We start from the raw sequence: 19,080 nt of genomic DNA, 5'->3' as shown, positions 1-19,080 counted from the left end.
GGTGTGATCTCGGCTCACTGCAACCTCCACCTCCTGGGCTCAAGCAATCCTCCCACCTCAGCCTCCCGAGTAGCTGGGACCACAGGCATGCACCACCATGCCTGGCTAATTTTTGTATTTTTGGTAGAGGCAGCGTTTTGCCATGCTGCCAAGGCTGGTCTCAAACACCTGAACTCAAACAATCCACTGGCGTCGGCCTCCTAAAGTGCTGGGATTAACAGGTGTGAGCCATTGCGCCCAGCTCCAACTTCCATTCTTACTTGAACTAATATAGTCAGGCATTTGCCCCTAGCAATCCACCAAAACTGCTCCTGTCAATGTCACCCAAGCCCACCACGTTGTTCAATTCAATGACCAGTTTTCAACCTTCGTCTAACCTGCCCCAGCAGCAGTGCTGTATTTAGCTGACCGCTTCCTTACTTTGAAACACATTTTTCACTTGCCTCCCAGGACAACGCATACTCCTTGTTTTTTTCTTACCTCACTGCATGCTCCTTCTTGTCTCCTTTGCAGGTGTTTCCTCATCCCCTCATGTAGTTCTGGAAAGCCTCAGAGCTCACTCTTTGGGCATCTTCTTCATCTGTACTGGCTCCCATGGTGACTTCATCCATTCACAAGAGCCCAGCTCCACTCCATAACTCTTTTCTGCATTCCAGATTCCTGTATTGCACTGCCTGCTTGATATCACTATGTGGAAGTCTAATAGGTTTCTCCAGTTTAGAATGTGCAAAGCTAAACTTCTAACCTCCAGTCCCACACCTCTTTCTGACTTCTGCTCTTCCTTCAGGCTTCTCTTATTTGTCGCTAACACCAAAAATCGTGGAACCATGTTTGATTCCTTTCTTTCTCTCACTCTCATCAAATCAATCAGCAACCTGATAATTTTTCTTCAAAACATATTGAGGATTCTCGGCCTCTCATCATCTCTATCATTATCATTGTAGTCGAAGCTACCATCAACTTTCTTATGGACAATAGTAACAGCCTCCTGTTCTTCCTTCCACACTTCCCCTCCCACAACAGTCTGTTTCCAATTAGCAGCCAGAGTAATATTTCTAAAACAAAAATGAAGTAACTTAACTCCTCTGTTCCAAACCCTTTAATTGTTTTGCATTGTAATCTAGGGAAAACCGAAGTCCCTTCCGTGGCCTATAAGACTTTGCACAATCTGGCCTTGTTGCTTGTCTACCATGAACTTCTGCTATTCTGCCTCCCCCCGTCCTTCACTCACTTTCAGCCAGCTGGCCTCTCTGCTGTTCCTCAAGGCATACCAGACACCCTCCCATCTCAGGACCTTTCCCTCTATCTAACTTTCTTCAGGGATCCACTCACCTGCCTTGCTTCTTCATCTTCTTTAGATCTGTGCACCAATGTCTCATCAGGGAGGTATCCATACCAAGCCTATTTAAAATTGAACCTGCTTTTCTTGGCATCCCATTCCGCTATTCTGCTCTGTTTTTCTCCATTAAAGCAGCCACCATATGGCAAACTATGCATCTCATTTATGTTATCATTTATTTTCCCTCATTAGAAGGTAAGCTCCACAAGGGCAGGGATTTTTTGAGTGTTTTGTTCACTGCAACATACTCCATACCTAAGCAAGTATCTGGCACCAAGCACGCAGCAAATATTTCCTGGGTTTGAATATAAATCCCTGAAGCTTGATTTAACACTGGAAATTATGGCTTTTGTCAGACAAATGCTGATCTGACACCAGGCATTAATTGAAAGGCAATTAGAACAACATGATAGTTGAAGGTAAGAAAGTTTCAGTGTAATTGTGGAAAGATGATTGAATATAATGCAAAAGAGAATAATGAATTAGTTAAAGTATAAAAGTGTCTGAACAATCTTTATACTTCAGTAATAATAAATGGCCATGTTTGGGGAAAAAGTAGGCTGTACATTTACCAAGATACTTACTGTAACTTTTCATCATCATGATATCTACAGAGCTATCTGGTTGTAAAACTTTACACAAAAGTAAATTTACCATAAATGGAAAGAAACAATAATAATAATGCTTTACAACCTACAGGGCCCTATTATACACATTAGCTCAACACTCTGGGGTAGCAGGGATGGTTCATATTATAGCAGTTTTGCAGATGCAAATAGTGAGGCTGAGGGCAGTGAAGAGGTTGCTCAGCCAGTGGGGTGATTGATCTGAGGCTCAAATCCAGAGTTTCCTTACTCTAAAGCTCATGCTTATTTCACCACACTCTTGTATTCAGCTTGTTGTCCCGGAGCCATGGGGTGCTCAGTAAAATGCCAAGTACTCGGTAAACCAACTTAGGTGATGCACACCATATTGCAAGTTTAAACGACAAATTTTACCTGTCGCTGAACTACAGTTTTCAAGTGAAGGTGAAATAATGTTAATCTGCATGTAATTATTTAACTTTCTGATCACCTGCATTTTGGCAGGCAAGACGGACTGCCCCCTTTACGATAATCAGCTAATAAATCCCCATGATTGTTACACTTTTATGCAGAGCAGTAATGTGAACAAATTGACTGCTGACAGCTGCGGTAAATTGCCAAGAATGAGTGCTGTCAGAGAACAAGTTGTTTTTCTGAACGTGCAGAATAAGTAAATCCTGTGTCATGCAATTTTATTCAGTTGGAGTTATTTGCCATCCAATATAGAAAGATTTACAGCATTATTTATTAGTGTGCAAAATGCTTGTTTATCTTTAAAGTGGTGTTGATTTGGGGTACATATATTTTAGGTTGGTGATTTGCTACTGACTTTGTTGCATTGTTCTAAGGGCCTGGGCATTTGGTGCTACCCGTGACAACCAAATGCTACCAATGTAAACTTGAGTCAAGGGCTTAAGTTTAACAAAATTCTTATTAATGGTATATGATAAGAAAAATGTATTCTGAACTGGTAAGTTCTGGGGGAAGAACAAATGCTTTCAAAATCTACAGCCATAAAAATAAATCTATGGCTCTCTCTACTGCTGAGGAGAAGAGAAAGTGAGCTGTTTAGATGCACACGAATATGCGTTCAAGTTCAGTGTGGCAAATGAGGAAAATAGCCTTTGACTTTGGATAAAAACCAAACTAATGTTTTCTTAAGGTTGAAAGTCAATGCATTTGAGCATTTGACACTCCATAGATTCTGATTTGGAATGTTTTTTATTTGTGACACCAAAACTATAATGCTTCTTTTACTTTCTACATAAATAAGAGCAGGAGAAATCCTACTGCATTATTAATCTGAAAGCACAAGGACAGCTAGCCAGAAAATTCTAAAAGGAAGAGAGGATTTTTTAAAAAAATAAAATCGTTGTATTTTACTATTTTTTTTAAACTAATGATTGAGTGAAATAGTTCATTAGGGACACAGGCAATATTTAAATAAAGAATGGAGTTTGTCGTTGATTTTTGTATTGGTTTTTCATAAACTCAACTTAAACAAAATATATTAGGATTTTAATCCCTTTTCTTGCATGAGTTACTGTTTGTTCATCTAAAGATTTTCTCAGAAAGGCTGTACTGATTGTAATATTTTTAAAATAATTGGCAAAGTTCTCAAAGACAGTTTCCATACACTGCTGTAGGTACAGTGTGTAGTTTACCTTCACGTCAGTGAATAGGGAATTATAGAAGTTTGCAGAAGTATACCCAGATAAAGCAATCTCCCCAGAGACAGTTGAACAGTGACAACTTCTAACAACAGAAAGGCAATAACAGCATTTAGCGTTTTGTAATGTCAGAGAGAGAGTAAAAACCTTTGGAGAGTCATGGAACTTGAAAACACTTCAGCAGCTACATATGGAATCTTTTTAATGCAAACATTTCAAAGAGTCATGTATTATATTAATTTATAAGATGTTATATTATGCAAATGTAAAGTAGTTCTCATATATTAAGAAATCTCAAAAAGCTTCATACATGTATTATTCAATTTGATAAAAATTAAGTAAACTTGTGCTTTTTAAAAGCCCCCCCTCATAGAGGCATGTCTTCCCATTCTGAGTGTTTTATGTTTAAATGTTTTGCTAGCCATGATGGCTTCAAAATCTCTTTAGTTAGTACTTTAAGGCATAATATATACTTACACGTTCATTGTTGAAGAGAGCTGATGGAAATTTCCTCTTGATAATTTTGGATTGTTTTGGCAGATCCCTTGCCGGATCTGATTCTAGCACCGTTGCTTTGTGAGCCATAACGGGGCTGACATAGAGCTCAAGTGGAGTAGAAGTGTCGGCTCGGCAGATTCTTGTTTATCATTGCTGTTCACTTGTGCTTGCTCAATTAGCGTTATCTTCTATCCACAGTTCCTTTGGTGGGATCTTTTAAAGCCAATTGTCCATTTTGTGAGGATTAGTTTAGTTAAAATTAGATTATATAATCTCTAAATCCACTTAATAGGTCATGTATGAACTGCAATTCAGGAAAGGCGAGTGAGCCCCGAAGGGTGCCACCGTCGACCCCTTCGTGTTAGCCATGCAGCTCCTATGCCTCCCTCAAAATACTTGAGGCCTGTCTGACTTAGCTGATGTATGAGCCACCTGTATTCATGTGAGTATTAGATATTGATGAGGCTTGATTTCTGTCTTATTTTTAAGGTAAAAAATAATTGCAAATGGTTCTAACATGTACTTTCTATACCCCAGGGAACTCATACGAACACACCCAGGGTGCTAATCACAAGACTGTTTCATCTGGGAAGGAATGTTGTGGGTCACTGGTTCAGAGACAGCAGATGGAAAGGCAGGGGAGAAAAACGGTGATCAGAACGCTGAGATTTTTCTCCTTGAAGTTTTAGAGGATAACATCACCATATAAAGATGATGACTGTTCCTTTCACGTGCTTAAATAGTTCAAATGTATATAGTTTTTTTTGTTGTTGTTGTTGTTGTTGTTTTAAATGCAGAGAACTTCAAGCTCTGATATGGAAGTCAGGAAACATGGTTCAAGTTCTTGCTATCACTTAATTTTTCTAAGTCTTATTTTTTCCTGTCTCCGAGGTACCATCCCTGACAGTGAGAGTGAGAAAGAAAGAACATGAGGCAGGGACTACGAGGAAGCATTTGTAGAATGAGGGAAAGTAGCTCTAAAATTGATATGGTTTGGCTGTGTGTCTCCACCCAAATCTCATCTTGAATTGTGGCTCCCATAATTCCCATTGTTGTGGGAGGGACCCGGTGGAAGGTAATTGAATCATGCGGGTGGGTCTTTGCCATGTTGTCCTTGTGATAGTGAATTAGTCTCGTGAGATCTGATGGTTTTATAAAGGGGAGTTCCCCTGAACGTGCCTTCTTGCCTGCCAACATATAAGACATAACTTTGCTCCTCATGCACCTTCCATCATGATTGTGAGGCCTCCCCAGCCACGTGGAACTGTGAGTCAATTAAACCTGTTTCCTTTATAAATTACCCAGTGTTGGGTATGTTTTTATTAGCAGCATGAGAACAGACTAATACAAAAATCTCTTTTAGATTCGAGTCTGTTCTGGTTATTCTGTTGATTCATTAATTGATGAGTTGAATTTGATGCAGATCACTTGAATTTTCAAATATCAAACTAAGGCAAATGTGATAGTATAACTAGATAACACATTTACATAGCACTTTCAACTTTTCAAAATACTTTTTCATCCATGATTCCTGTGTTCTTACAATTCTTTGCAAAGAGAAGGCATGTTTTTTTTAAAATTTCCGTTCAATAAATGAGGAAAGCTGAAGTATGAAGAGTTTAAGTGACTTGCTTAATATTCACAATACTAATGAATAATTGGGATTTATTAAAATTTCAGTTTTCTGAACCCCCAGCCATGGACTCTGAAGTCAAATAACTTTCTTCAAAGTAACACAGAATCTATGCTCATTCTGAAGTAAGGATCTGAGAAACGTGAAGGTTTAGAAGGGGTTGAATCTCCAAATCTAAGCGGACCTAAGACATAAACACTTAATGAATAGTTAATGAATGAATGAATGAATGAATGAGTGAAATAAGTATTGGGGAGAAGTCAAACCACTTTCTAGGAAGACAATATAGAAGTGGTAGAATGAGCACATTACACACTAGCACTGGCTCTGCCACTGTCAAGCATTGTCACCGAGGGTAAATTATTGGCCTCTCTGAGCCTCCATTTCCTTGTGCATAGTACTTTAATACTTACAGTGCACCAGCTGTATTCCAGTTGCTGTGCCATACGCTGAGAATAAGACATTGTTCCTGCCCTCGAGGCATTTCAGGGTATTGAGAAAGACAGCTCCAAGTTATTTCAATGAGAATTGGTAAAAATTAGACATGCAAAGATGAGATACATCATCTCAGGCTGAGGGCATGCCTTGTCCAAACATAAAGAAACAGGTGCATTCTAATATGGATGTTGGGAGGATTATAAGGCTTCTGGAATGATAAGTTGTAAGAGAGAATGCATTAGCAAGTGACACATAAGCTGATGGTAATTCATGGAGGGTACTGTTGACTGGCTAAGGATATATTGTAAATAGTACAAAGCCAGGGAGGGACATGGTCAAGTTTGTGTTGTAGACATCCATACGGAGAGGGTTGGACTGTAGCAATGGTTTTTGCCTTGGGCCAGTTTCTCGAGAAAAATGGAGCATGAGGCAGTGATTGAGTGCTGGTACTTTATTAGGAGGTACCATCCCAGACAGTGAGAGTGAGAAAGAAAGAACTAGGGAATACTAGTATTCCCTAGTATTTCTAGGGAATACTAGGAAGCAATGAAAGGAAGTATGTTCATGGGTTGGTCACTGTTCCTGGTATTTCAGAGATATAGCTGGCTGCTTAGCAGGTGCATCCATATGGCCACATGTGCACAGGCCATGTGGAGAATTACATGTTGGCATAGTTTGTGAAAGGGAAGAGGAGAGGGACATTGTCTTCCCATCTCCTATTACATTGATCACAGTTCACCCTACAAGGAGATAACTTCTGCATTGTTTCATGCAGCTTCCTTGGCAGTTGATCTGGGAGCCAGATACAATCTTCACAGTGCAGAAGTGCAGAAGTGGCTTTAGAAGTGGCTTTAGAAGTGCAGAAGTGACTTTGGAAGTCAGAAACTCAAAGTATATGGCAGCTAGGCCTGAATGCACCTTGGCAGAAAAGGGGAGTGCCTAGCTCTTTTGGGATAGTGAAAGATCAGCCAGCCCTAGGTGGGAGACCCATGAGGACCCAGGCATGGGTTTGGGATGAAGAGCAGCCCTTTGGGGAGGCACAGCCATAGGAGCAGCTGAGGCAAAGCGAACAGCTGAGGACTCAGGAGACCATGGCTCCTGGAGAGCCTAGGGAGCTATGTAAGCTGTGTCAGGTAAGTTTTCAAACCACAGATACCAACCCTCAATAAAAAACAGATGTCAGGGGAGCTGCTCTGTGAACCAAAGAGGATAGTCTACACCCCTTTTTCCCACACTGCCACCCATAGTGGCCTCTGAGGCACACCCTACTGCTCTTTGCAATACAGTCTGAAATTAGATGAGATGAGATGAGATGCCTTCTTACACCAACATTCAGAAGTTTTTTTAGCAATACATCTGAGGAATAATATTTCACTGCCTATAAGATAATTTTGTTTTCTTAGCTTTTTGATTTGTGGAATTGCAAAGAAAGGAAGATGCAGCAAATGTAAACATAGAGCTACAACAAATTGTGGAATTTGAGGGTTTGAGAATTTAAAGTTCATCTGCACATGAGAAAACTGAAATTCAAGAGGATAAGTTATCTTGAAAGAGGTCACATGACTAATTAATGTAAGACTGAGGTCTAGAACCAAGGGAATCTGACTCCCAAACCCAAGATCTTTTCTCTGTGTATGTATCTGTGAACATATATTTGGAGTTCATAAATTTGTTTGGATGCTTTTTCGATTTTGCGTTTTTATCTTGATAACATTATAAAACCATTACTGTATGCCTATCCTGAGCCATCTGGATGGCCACTTATTACTTCTATATTCAAACGGTAGTGAAACCTCCCTTTGTTCAGGACATAACAGTACCAGTGAGCCAAATACAGAAGAATCTACCCCATAGCAATTAGTACTGTGTTCACATTGCACTAGACTATGTTGTAAGAGTTCCATCCTTGAACACATTTGTTCAAAATTTATGTGAGAGTAGCAAATGCTTTTTCCCCACCCAATTCCAGCAACAATTTGATTTGATACCCATCAGTGAAGCTTTAAGTTTATCCTCAAGCTAACAAGAAAACTTTGCTTAGTTCTAGGTGATACTTCATTTAAAATGGCATCTTACTCTCGAGTAGAATATTTAGATAAATAAGAGATCCGAATAACCTTAACTAGCACAAAGAACCTTAAAGTCATTAAATACTCTCTTGTCTGATATATTTATGAAAACGGACATTCTCTACATTGGAATTATTAAAGTCAAAATTCTGAAACACTGAATATAGCACAGGACCTGAGATAAACTATTTCTATGAGTACACCCAATACTAAAATTTTAGTTGTTACAGAAAAGCATAATATTCCCTATAAATTTATATTGTTAATTTAAATTTATTTCATAGTTTCAAAATTCAATTTATAAATTTTTCTTAATCATCACATAAGAACAATAATTTATAGCTTTCTTCTCTGGTTTATATATATTTTTAAAGCATAAAAATAACATATTTTCATACTTGGAAACTGAGATAATTCTTTCTGTTAAAAATAAGTCCAGGCACAAAGAGGGGAACAACAGACACTGGGGTCTCCTTGAGGGCAGAGTTTGGGAGGAGGGAGAAGATCAGAAAAAGTAACTATTGAGTACTAGGCTTAGTACCTGGGTGACAAAATAATCTGTACAAGACCCTGTGACAGGAGAGTTTACCTATATTACAAACCTGCACATGTGCCCACCAAAACCTAAAATAAAGGTTTGAGGGAAAAAAGTCAGCTGGGTGTGGTGGCTCATGCCTGTAATCCCAGCACTTTGGGAGGCCAAGGTGGGTGGATCATTTGAGGTCAGGAGTTTGACACTAACCTGGTCAACATGGTGAACCCTAGCTCTACTAAAAATACAAAAAAAAAAAAAAAAAAAAAAAAAAGGTAAGTGTGGTGGTGGGCACCTGTAATCCCAGTTATTTGGGAGGCTGAGACACGAGAATCGCTTGAACCCAGGAGACAGAGGTTACAGTGAATTGAGATCATGCCACTGCACTCCAGCCTGGGTGACAGTATAAGACTCTGTCTCAAAAAGTCCAGGGCTGGGTGTGGTGGCTCGTTCAGCACTTTAGAATGCTGAACCGGGTGGACTGCTTGAGCCCAGGAGTTCAAGAGCAGCCTGGGCAACATGACAAAACTCCATCTCTACAAAAAAATACCAAAAAAAAAAAAAAAAAAAAAATCAGCCAGGCCTGGTGGCACGCACCTGTAGTCCCAGCTACCTGGAGGCTGAGGTGGGAAGAATCACCCGAGCTCGGGAGGTCAATGCTGCAGTGGGCCATGATCATGATCGCACCACTGCACTCCAACCTAGGCAACAGAGTAAGACCTGGTCTCGAAAAAATTAAAATAAAAATAAAAAAGCCCAGATATTACCCAGTTTGAGAAGCACTGTTAACAGTGCTTCTTCCTGGGATGCATGATTACTTAGAGTGGTGGAGAAAAGCCTAGATCTTGGATTCCAGAGTCCTAGGTTCAAGTGGACTCCGATAATAACTAACCATATGTCTCACCTCCGTCATGTACCCTCCCTAGCCTCAGTTTTCTCATTGGTAAATTAAGGAGACGGCAAGAATCACGAATCTGGCCGGGCGCGGTGGCTCAAGCCTGTAATCCCAGCACTTTGGGAGGCCGAGACGGGCGAATCACGAGGTCAGGAGATCCAGATCATCCTGGCTAACACGGTGAAACCCCGTCTCTACTAAAAAAATACAAAAAACTAGCCGGGCGAGGTGGTGGGCGCCTGTAGTCCCAGCTACTCGGGAGGCTGAGGCAGGAGAATGGCGTAAACCCGGGAGGCGGAGCTTGCAGTGGGCTGAGATCCCGCCACTGCACTCCAAGCCTGGGCGACAGAGCCAGACTCCAAGAATCACGAATCCTTCTGCCTACTGGAGCAAGGTAGAATAATTAAGTGAAATAGGCCAGTATGGGGAACAGTAACTAATTCAGAGGACATTTACCTTGTATTTAAAAATATTTATATTCAAAACTTTTTTAGCACAAGCAAAACAACAAATCTATGGATCAGATTCCGTCTGAAAACTGCCAGTTTGCAAAGCCTAACTTATATAATCTTGAGAGCAGCTTCCCCACCCGTAAAGCATTAAATGCAATGACTAATATAAATTAAGAGAAACCAACATCTATATGATCAGTACAAAGTGGTGGTGGGCATAGAAGAAAATCCTTCAGAAGACATCAATGTGTTTTAGTGTTTTAAGAGTGCCGCAGCTTCATATAAAAAAGGAAGGGACCGGGAAATGCATGATCAAAGTGAGTGGAAAAAAAGAAACAACAAAGTAAGCGAAAGACTTTTTTTGGTTCCAACTGTATCCAACCAAAAATATTGCCTGAATTATAGTCTCTCGTCAATTCTCTAGTAGTATACTCTCTATCCAAGTCAGAGTTACAAACTGTGGGCCCAGCAGTGTGTCAGGTGCTGGAAAGATCTCTAAAGATAATACCTTTTTTTTTTAATTAGAGAATGTGTTTGAATGGTTGTTTTCCACTGTAAAAATTTTTAACCTCAATTTGTTCCAGGTGTTATTGATAAGAACTCAATTCCAATTAAAATTAAAATATGAGATAAGGGATGTGATATGTTTTTTCACCCTTCAGAGTTTGAGGAGACAGCACAAGAGTACCTTGGAATGGGTATTGTGATAGCAGAAACAGTGCAGTTATTTGACATATATTCTAACTTCAGGAAGATGTTTCCAGACTTGTACAGACTCTAATCTCTCAATTTCTCAATAGTTAGCATTTAGTACACACAGACTTTCTGCCACTGACCAGGGCATTGCTTATTGTTTTCCTTTCTTACATCAATATTCCTCTTCCTCCCATTTGTATCTAGTCCCAGACATCCCTCATATTAACCAATAGGCAAAAATAAAAGGCCTATTGAAATATTGGACTTCGGTTCAATATCTGCGATCACTCTTGCTAAAGAGATGTTTGAACTCAACTATAAGCTTTGAAACACTGTCCATAGGAGTTTAGTTTAAAAGCAGAACCATAAATACCAAATAGAGTGAGGAATAAGAAACAGCAAGAGTTTAATCTGTCTCTGACCACCCAGTTTATGGTAGGTTACCACATTTATTCTTATAATTGGCTATTTCCTGTTTTAAATGCCTTTTACTCGTGCCTGCCACCTTTCTCAGTTTATTAGCCTTGTGGTCACCACATTACCTTTCTCTTCAAAATCAATTGACATTTTTATGAAAAGCGTTTTCAAGGTATTAGCTCTGAGAGAGTGGCATACAGAGCATGCACTGCCACATTAGAAAGTCCCTCTTAGCACAACTCAGGTGCATAACACTCGAGCTATTATGTTTTAAGGAGATTTATGTGTTTTTATTTAGATTTATACAGTGTACTGTGAATATATTGGCATGATTTTAAAAAATGTAAAACGTATGGCATCACAATGGTACATATTCTATTCACCGCTTAATAACATTTATGAATGAGGGGGAAACATCCATTTTTTAAAAGTAACACAAAAATTCAGAATTTTGGTTGTTGGTCTCTCTAGATAGCTCACATCATTTTTCTATAAGCAAAGCCCCAGTGACCTAATTCCTTAGGCCACCTAGAGATAGGAAGTCCTTACCACTTTATGAATACCGTGACAGTGAGTAATAGTAGAATTTCAGATTAGCATAGTTTTTGTATCTTACAGGAAATAAACAATTACAGACCCTATGATAATTAGGGTCTGAATTTTGTTAAGAAAGTCAGCTGACTTGAAAGGTGTTTTCTTCCAGTGGTCCAAATAATATTTCTATTGATTTATTTTTCATAGAGCTCTGAACAGCTGTTTGATATGGCAAAAAAAAAAAAAAAACCCAAAAAACAAAAAAGGCCACTTGCTGATTCAAAACATTTGTCTCTAGGTGCCAGGTCGACCTGTCAGCCCTCAGTAGGGAACAGACGCACAAGCTGGAGTTGCAGCTGGAAGAGGGTGAGGGACACCTGGTGCTGCTGGTCACTCTGACAGCATCAGCCACAGTCAGCATCTCTGACCTCTCCGTCAACTCCCTGGAGGACCAGAAGGAACGAGAGGAGATATTAAAGAGATATGTACGTATGTAACCCTCCTCCTTCTAGAGTCACATGTGACTAGAAGAGGTTGTAAACAATTTACCAGGAGGGACAGAAGTACTTCTGAGAAGCTGTCTGATGGAAGAATTGGCACAAGTAAAAAGCAGAGTGAAAATAAATGCCACCCAGACCTTTGCAGAAGCACTTGCATTACCCACCCAAGTCTTCTAGAGACTTGATCTTCTCTAGAATCTCTTCCAGAGCAAATTCTGGATTCTGAGATTTTACTCAATGATTTTATCATGCAGGGATGCTGCCCATAAAGGAAGGCCAGGTTTACATAACATGACTTTAAAATTAATTTATTGATTCTTTGTAGCTGCAATTAAAATTTCTTTGTCTTTCCAAGTTTGAGATGGAGTTAATGGTACTTACGGTAATTAGTACCTTGGTAACTAAAGAGTATTCACAGGAGTGATTTTTATTTCCAGCTGCTCAGGAAAGCCTCACTTCATTTCTTTAATTTTTTTAATTGAATGTGAAATCGAATTAAAGGAAGGCTCCTTCTTTTTGATCGAATGTGGAACGATAGTATGGAATAGTGAATCACTAAAATGACTACCCTACTCAAATTTTACCAAACTGAAATATTCACAACCAAATCTTACTATTTCCCAGCATCCTCCCACTGGACATTTCCCACCATGTAGTTTTCTTGAATCAACAGAGAGGGGAGCTCTTACTCCACCATTCTCTCTCAATGGAGGTTTGAAAAAGTAAATGCCTTAGTACCCATGAAGCTGGGAGAAAAAGCTTTTCCACTTAAAATGACAAAGCTTGTATTGTACAGTGCCGCCAGGTGTTTAGAAGGCTCCTCTAGACACTCAGCCATGAAACCAAGCTCCGACTAACAAAGAACCACTTTTTTTTGGACTTTAAAATATTCCTATTTGCTGACTGACATCCTTTCAATAACTGAATTTAATAAAGATGTACCTTATCAGGCTGTGCAGATAACATGAAGTGCTGGTACTAATGCTCTACAATATTCTTCAAACAGATTAGCAGGATGTGCGCTTCAGCAAATTTATTCTGGCTATCTCCACTGAATCAGCTGTCTGCTAATGCTTGTACAACTCATCCACCAATGGTGTTATCATAAACAGTTTAATAGAGGTGACTTAGCAAGGCTAAATAGTATATATTTTTAAACTACCTAAGAGCCTAAGATATTGTGTGACATCTTCTCATATATAATTGCAATTATGAAGATTATTTTACATTGTGGTATCCACCAAAACATATTCTTCTGTTACCAGAAGTGAGCCTCGTGAATTACAACAATTTTAATGGAGTTAATCAGTATATTAATATAAAAATTCTTCTAGGCATTATAATATTATAGTTGATGAATTAATATTTTGATATTATCCCATATATTAAGGGATATTGCTGCCTAGGTAATTAGAAGTAATCCACCTATTATTAATTTTTTTTCTTTTTACTGGATGACTGAATGGCAACTGGCCATTTCCATTCAGAATTTGAGTATTTGTTTCCATGTCTTTTTTCAATAAAATGTAAAATATTATGCAGACGTTTGACTTAATTCTCACATTGTATTCTGCTCAATATATTAAAAAACGAACCATGTTTAAACATACTTTTTTTTCAGCCTTGATTTTCAGGCAGAGGCCTATACCTCCCTCTAGAGACATACCTGCTGCTAAGCCACTATGTGCAACATAGCACATCTGTTATATTTACTCATAGCCATGAAAGGACAAAGACCCATGGATCAGGCTTCAGTGTGTTTCCTTTTTATAACAAGGATCATGAAATGAATGAATGAATGGCACATCACATCTGAAATATCATTTGTTTTGGAGAAACATATAATGGAGGTTGTTTAGAGAATTATTTCTATATTTTCCTGCAAGAACATGTGTATTTTTAAAAGTTGAGGTCAAACTTGGGAGTTTGACACTGGTCACTGTCAGGGGAGCAGATGAATTGCCCCCACTCTGATATGAAGCAGCCCTAAACAAAGCCCTCCATTGCTGCTGTTTAGCTGTTCATTGCTGAGGATTGAAGTCCCACAAAGTAAACAAACATCACTCTGTGAGCCATTTTTTGATCACCACATTCTGAAAAGATGGCTAATTCCATTTTTTTTTTTTTTTCCTCTTTTAGGGGGAGGAAATGAGGGAAGGTCAATAGGGGGCGGGTAGTAATGGGTAGTAGACCAAGAGCAATTGTATGACCTTTTCAGAACGGGTATGCTGAACCCTTGCTCCCCCTTGTCACAGTTTAAAAACCAGAGGAGCTAGTTTAGAGAAGAAGTTGTTAGCATTCCATTTTTATTATGACATTTCACAGTCATCTGATTTAATGTCCCTTGACCGGATTGTCCACCGTGAGACGATGGGCTTGAAATGTTATTTAGAGCATTGATAAAAGGTGAGCGGTTCTAAGATGACAGCGAGTCATAAGGCTGGTGGTGTGACATTAATTTTCTCCATAACAGAGATGGAATAAGACGTCACGGTGACAAGCTGTCAATCAGCTCTGGCCCCTCAGAGCATCTCGATGCCATAGGATGGGGTATTGCCTCTCCCGTAATAGAGCTGAACTGAGATGCTCTCCCTGACAGCTGCTGCAGTCATAGAGAAAATATATTATACAGCCTTTCATTAAAAAAATAAAGAGGACTCCTCTCCAGAGCATTTCAATCTTTTCCCATCTATTGAGGGCTGAAAGGATTCACAGCAAATCATAGATTCCTCTGCTATGGAAATTTCTGGCTTCAGAAGCCATCCGGGTTTTTAGGCCTTCTAAAATAACCATAAATAGCAAGGCAGGAATACCTCTTGATGAAGTTACATTTTTAAACCAATGTATTTATTTATTACTTCTTATTATAATCGATGTGTCACTGGCCTTAACCGTTGAAATTTGCAATATATTATGGAGTGTCAGCTGACTTGGGGAAATGAAACCTTCAAACAATAATTACTACTCCAAATGGGAAGCAGAGGATCAGAGCCAAAGCACCTGAAGACAATATGTCTGTGGAATGAGGCTACCAATGTGAAATGATTCTCAGACATAAGGACTGATTATATTTGTTTTAGTCAAAATAGAACTTGATTTAAATTGCCTCTGAAAATTAAAGTATAGAAACCTTTTTTTTTGATAAAACTGTTCCCCATCATTAGGGTCAGAGACTTATCTGATTTACAACATTGTGTAAGCTCTGAGATAAGAAACTTTCCAAACTTGCTGTTACTGTAGGAACACAACATGCCTACAAACCTCTGAATTATACCCTGCTGTCTAATGCCCCCACAGTGAAACCCTTCAGTTACAGGAATTTAAATGGAGAGAGAAGTGCATTTTTACTGAACCTTGTCACCTGGGTATTTTAAATAGATTTTTGGTGATAAATAACTGTTTAAAAACAATAAAAGATTAACAGTTAATCCTCATGCTAAACACTCTTATAAAAAGTTAGGCTGTGAGATTACTCATATATCCACATTTCCTCCTCTCAGTATACCAAGGTCATAGTTTCAGTGTAAACAATGACTGGTCATACGGGACTGATAAAGTTCCTATCACAGTAAGCTTTTGCTTGTCAGTATTCTCACATTATTAATATGGTGATGGGAGTGCTTTTTACTCTAGTAACATTTTAATAGCTAACTTTATTATGCAAAAGTATGTTATGTTCTCTGATTATAAAACATTTTATAGATTATGAAAAAGAAGTACCTTTGATTTACTGAGTAGAAGTGCTGATCGCGTTGTAAGAAAAATGCTACGAAGTATAAATAAACAAATGCACATTAGCATTCTGTTGGTTCATTTTACTCTCAAAGTATTTGTGCCCATTAATTAGACTTCTGAATTATTGTATTGGTTTCCCTCTTTTAATTCCTTCAAGTGCTACACTTATAAAACACCACCATTATTAATTTATGAAGTGAAATAGATTTTATCATTTGGATCCATTTTTTCTATTGAAGTTTCCATACTTCTGTACATACTAAAATAGCAAATAAAACTATAAATTTAAGAAAATTTTTTATTTTTAGTCATCAATTTATTTTTGAATTTATTTTTAGTCATCACTTTGATTGACTGTAGAAGATTGTGTCTGTCTTTCACTTATGTAGAACTACAGTAGTCTTTTGAAATAAATACTAGAAAATAGTCTTTAGGTAATTTAATCCTCATCTAGCCCATGCAATTTCCAAAACTCACCAAGAGGAAAATAGTAGAAAAAAATAATTAACTTAATGTTGACCTTCTTACCCCTAAAGACTGAAGAGCGTTACATATCCAACAACGTGAGATTTAATATTGATAATTAGCCTGAGAGTGGTGGTTCATGTCTGTAATCCCAACGCTTTGGGGGTCAAGGCTGGAGGATCACTTGAGGCCAGGAATCGGAGACTATCCTGGGTAACATAGCAAGACTTTTTCTATAGAATTTAAAATGTTTTTAAAAACAAATTAACCAAGTATGGTTGCACCAAAAATAAGCAAATATGCTAGTAGTTCCAGCCACTCAGGAGGCTGAAGTGGAAGGAATGCTTGAGCCCAGAATTTGGAAGTTACAGTGAGCTATTATCACGCTACTGCACTCCAACCTGAGTTAGACCCTGTCTCTAAAAAAATAAAAATAAAAAAATTTTAAAAACCCCACTAATCTCCAAACCATTATATCTACAGATGAAAAAATTTCTTGGAGTGGTTTGCTTGCTAGAGGAGATTGAAAAAAGGAAACAGACATATCTATTCCATAATTTATTGTTCACCATTTATTGATAATTGTTTATGGGAGTAAATGTGTTTTTTTTTATTCTTTCAGAAAATCTAGTTATATAGTAACAATTATCCACATTGGGGGGGGTGTGTGTGTGTGTGTGGTGTAGATTCATGATGGTGGAAGGGTAATTTATACTGAAGAAACACAAATGACACCTTGAACCCCTTATGCAGCATCAAAGTTTCCATTCTATACATACTAAAATGGCAAATAAAACTATAAATTTAAGAAAAATTACTATTTTGAATTTATTTTATTTTTTTGAGTTGGAGTTTTGCCCTGTCGTCCAGGCTGGAGTGCAATGGCATGATTTTGGCTCACTGCAACCTCTGCCTCCTGAGTTCAAGCAGTTCTCTGCCTCAGCCTCCCGAGTAGCTGGGATTACAGGTGCCCTCCACCATGCCTGGCTAATTTTTTTTTTTTGTATTTTTAGTAGAGATGGGGTTTTACCATCTTGGCCAAGCTGGTCTTGAACTCCTGACTTTGTGATCCATCAGCCTCAGCTTCCCAAAGTGCTGGAATTACAGGCGTGAGCCACCGCTCCCAGCCTGAATTTATTTTTAGTCATCAACTTGATTTATGTTAAAAGATTATGTATGTATTTTACTTATGTAGAACTACTTAAGTTCTTATGTAGAATTGCATAAGTCTTTTGAAATAAATACTAGAAAACAGTCTTTAGGTAATTTAATCCTCAGCTAGTGCATGCAATTTCCAAAACTCACCAAGAGGAAAATAGTAAAAAAAAAAAATAATTAATGTTTAATGTTGATCTTCTTACCCCCAAAGTCTGAAGATAAACTAAAAAATGTAATGTTTTCTCAGCACACTCTTTAAGACTCCTTGGGACCTCCCTTTTCTAATACTGATGTTGGGGTCTTTCAGAGCCCATTGAGGATATTTCACAACCTGAAAGATGTGGGATTTCTCCAGGTGAAAGTCATCAGAGCGGAAGGGTTAATGGCTGCTGACGTCACTGGTAAGAGATGATGCAATTCTCCTATTGCTCAGATCAAGCAGCACACGAAGTCTACACCATTTAATAATTCAACTTTGCATTTCACCTGATGGATCATCAAAGTAAATAATTTAAAGATTCAGGGTTGATCTTAGAAATATTTGCCAACCCCCTTATTTTTATAGTAACTCTGCTTTTTAAAGGCAGGGTAACGTATTAAAAATAAACACTAAAAAGCAAAATGATTTTTGAATTGTTGCCTTCTTCAAAGTTTAATCAATGTAGTAGAAATACTTCTTCCAGGTATTGTTATTTCCAGGTATTGAACCAATGCTATACAGAATCAGCTTCCCTCATAGCATCAACACTTATAATTCAAACATGCATGAAATCTGTTGGATATTTCACTGAAAAGTTTAGATGCATAATACTCAATCATTTGGTATGAACTCTTGATATTTGGGTTGCTGATCCAACTCATTAGTCGTCCAAATTCCCTGGCACATCCCAGAGATAATTTTGGATCTAAACGAAGCCTCTAGATTGTTTGAAATTTCTTAAAGTAGGAAACAAGGCTATACAAATGTCCACATTAGCTTTGTCTCTTAAAGCTTCCTGATTTGCATAATGCTATTTCTGTAACATATTAACAAGCGGGCTGATGGCAATTATTTCATCAATTTCCAGAATTAAATCATTATTTTGAATTTATAACAATGTGACCATTCATTTATGATTTAATTTCATAAGGATTTGGGGTATGTTTATACTGTTCCTTAAATTATCCATCTCGAGTTAGACAATAAATAGGACTGGCTTGACCAATTTGTGCAAATTTCACTGTTTCTGAAGAAAATATCAATTTATCATTCTGGAAATATGCTTACCATTGTGAACATTCAGCCACATCATCCTAATGAGGTAACAAACTTATTTCACGGGAAGAAATGTACTTTTTCTACCATCCAAGGATCTGAAATCACTGTGCACTTCTTTAATTCATTCAACAGAATCAAAAACAAATAAAAGATAACATGTCTTCAAATGAAAATGGCAGATGTTTGTTCCAAAACTGCAATATTTTT

The 19,080-nt window shown here is 38.1% G+C and overlaps 1 protein-coding gene across 8 annotated transcripts in view; it reads left to right on the top strand.

Moving 5' to 3' along the window:
• The window catches only part of MCTP1 (multiple C2 and transmembrane domain containing 1), a 596,052-nt gene that overhangs the window by 393,398 nt on the left and 183,574 nt on the right, over positions 1-19,080 (top strand). For all 8 annotated transcript variants that reach the window (XM_015140441.3, XM_015140440.3, XM_028850075.2 and 5 more), the window contains 2 exons: positions 12,056-12,242; positions 17,923-18,016. In XM_015140441.3, the coding sequence (XP_014995927.2) occupies positions 12,056-12,242; positions 17,923-18,016 (281 nt within the window). The remainder of the gene's footprint in view (positions 1-12,055; positions 12,243-17,922; positions 18,017-19,080) is intronic.

Source organism: Macaca mulatta, chromosome 6 (assembly GCF_049350105.2).
Source record: "Macaca mulatta isolate MMU2019108-1 chromosome 6, T2T-MMU8v2.0, whole genome shotgun sequence".
NCBI lineage: Eukaryota > Metazoa > Chordata > Mammalia > Primates > Cercopithecidae > Macaca > Macaca mulatta.
Note: the sequence above shows the minus strand (reverse complement) of the source record. Positions and strands in the feature narration are given on the sequence as shown.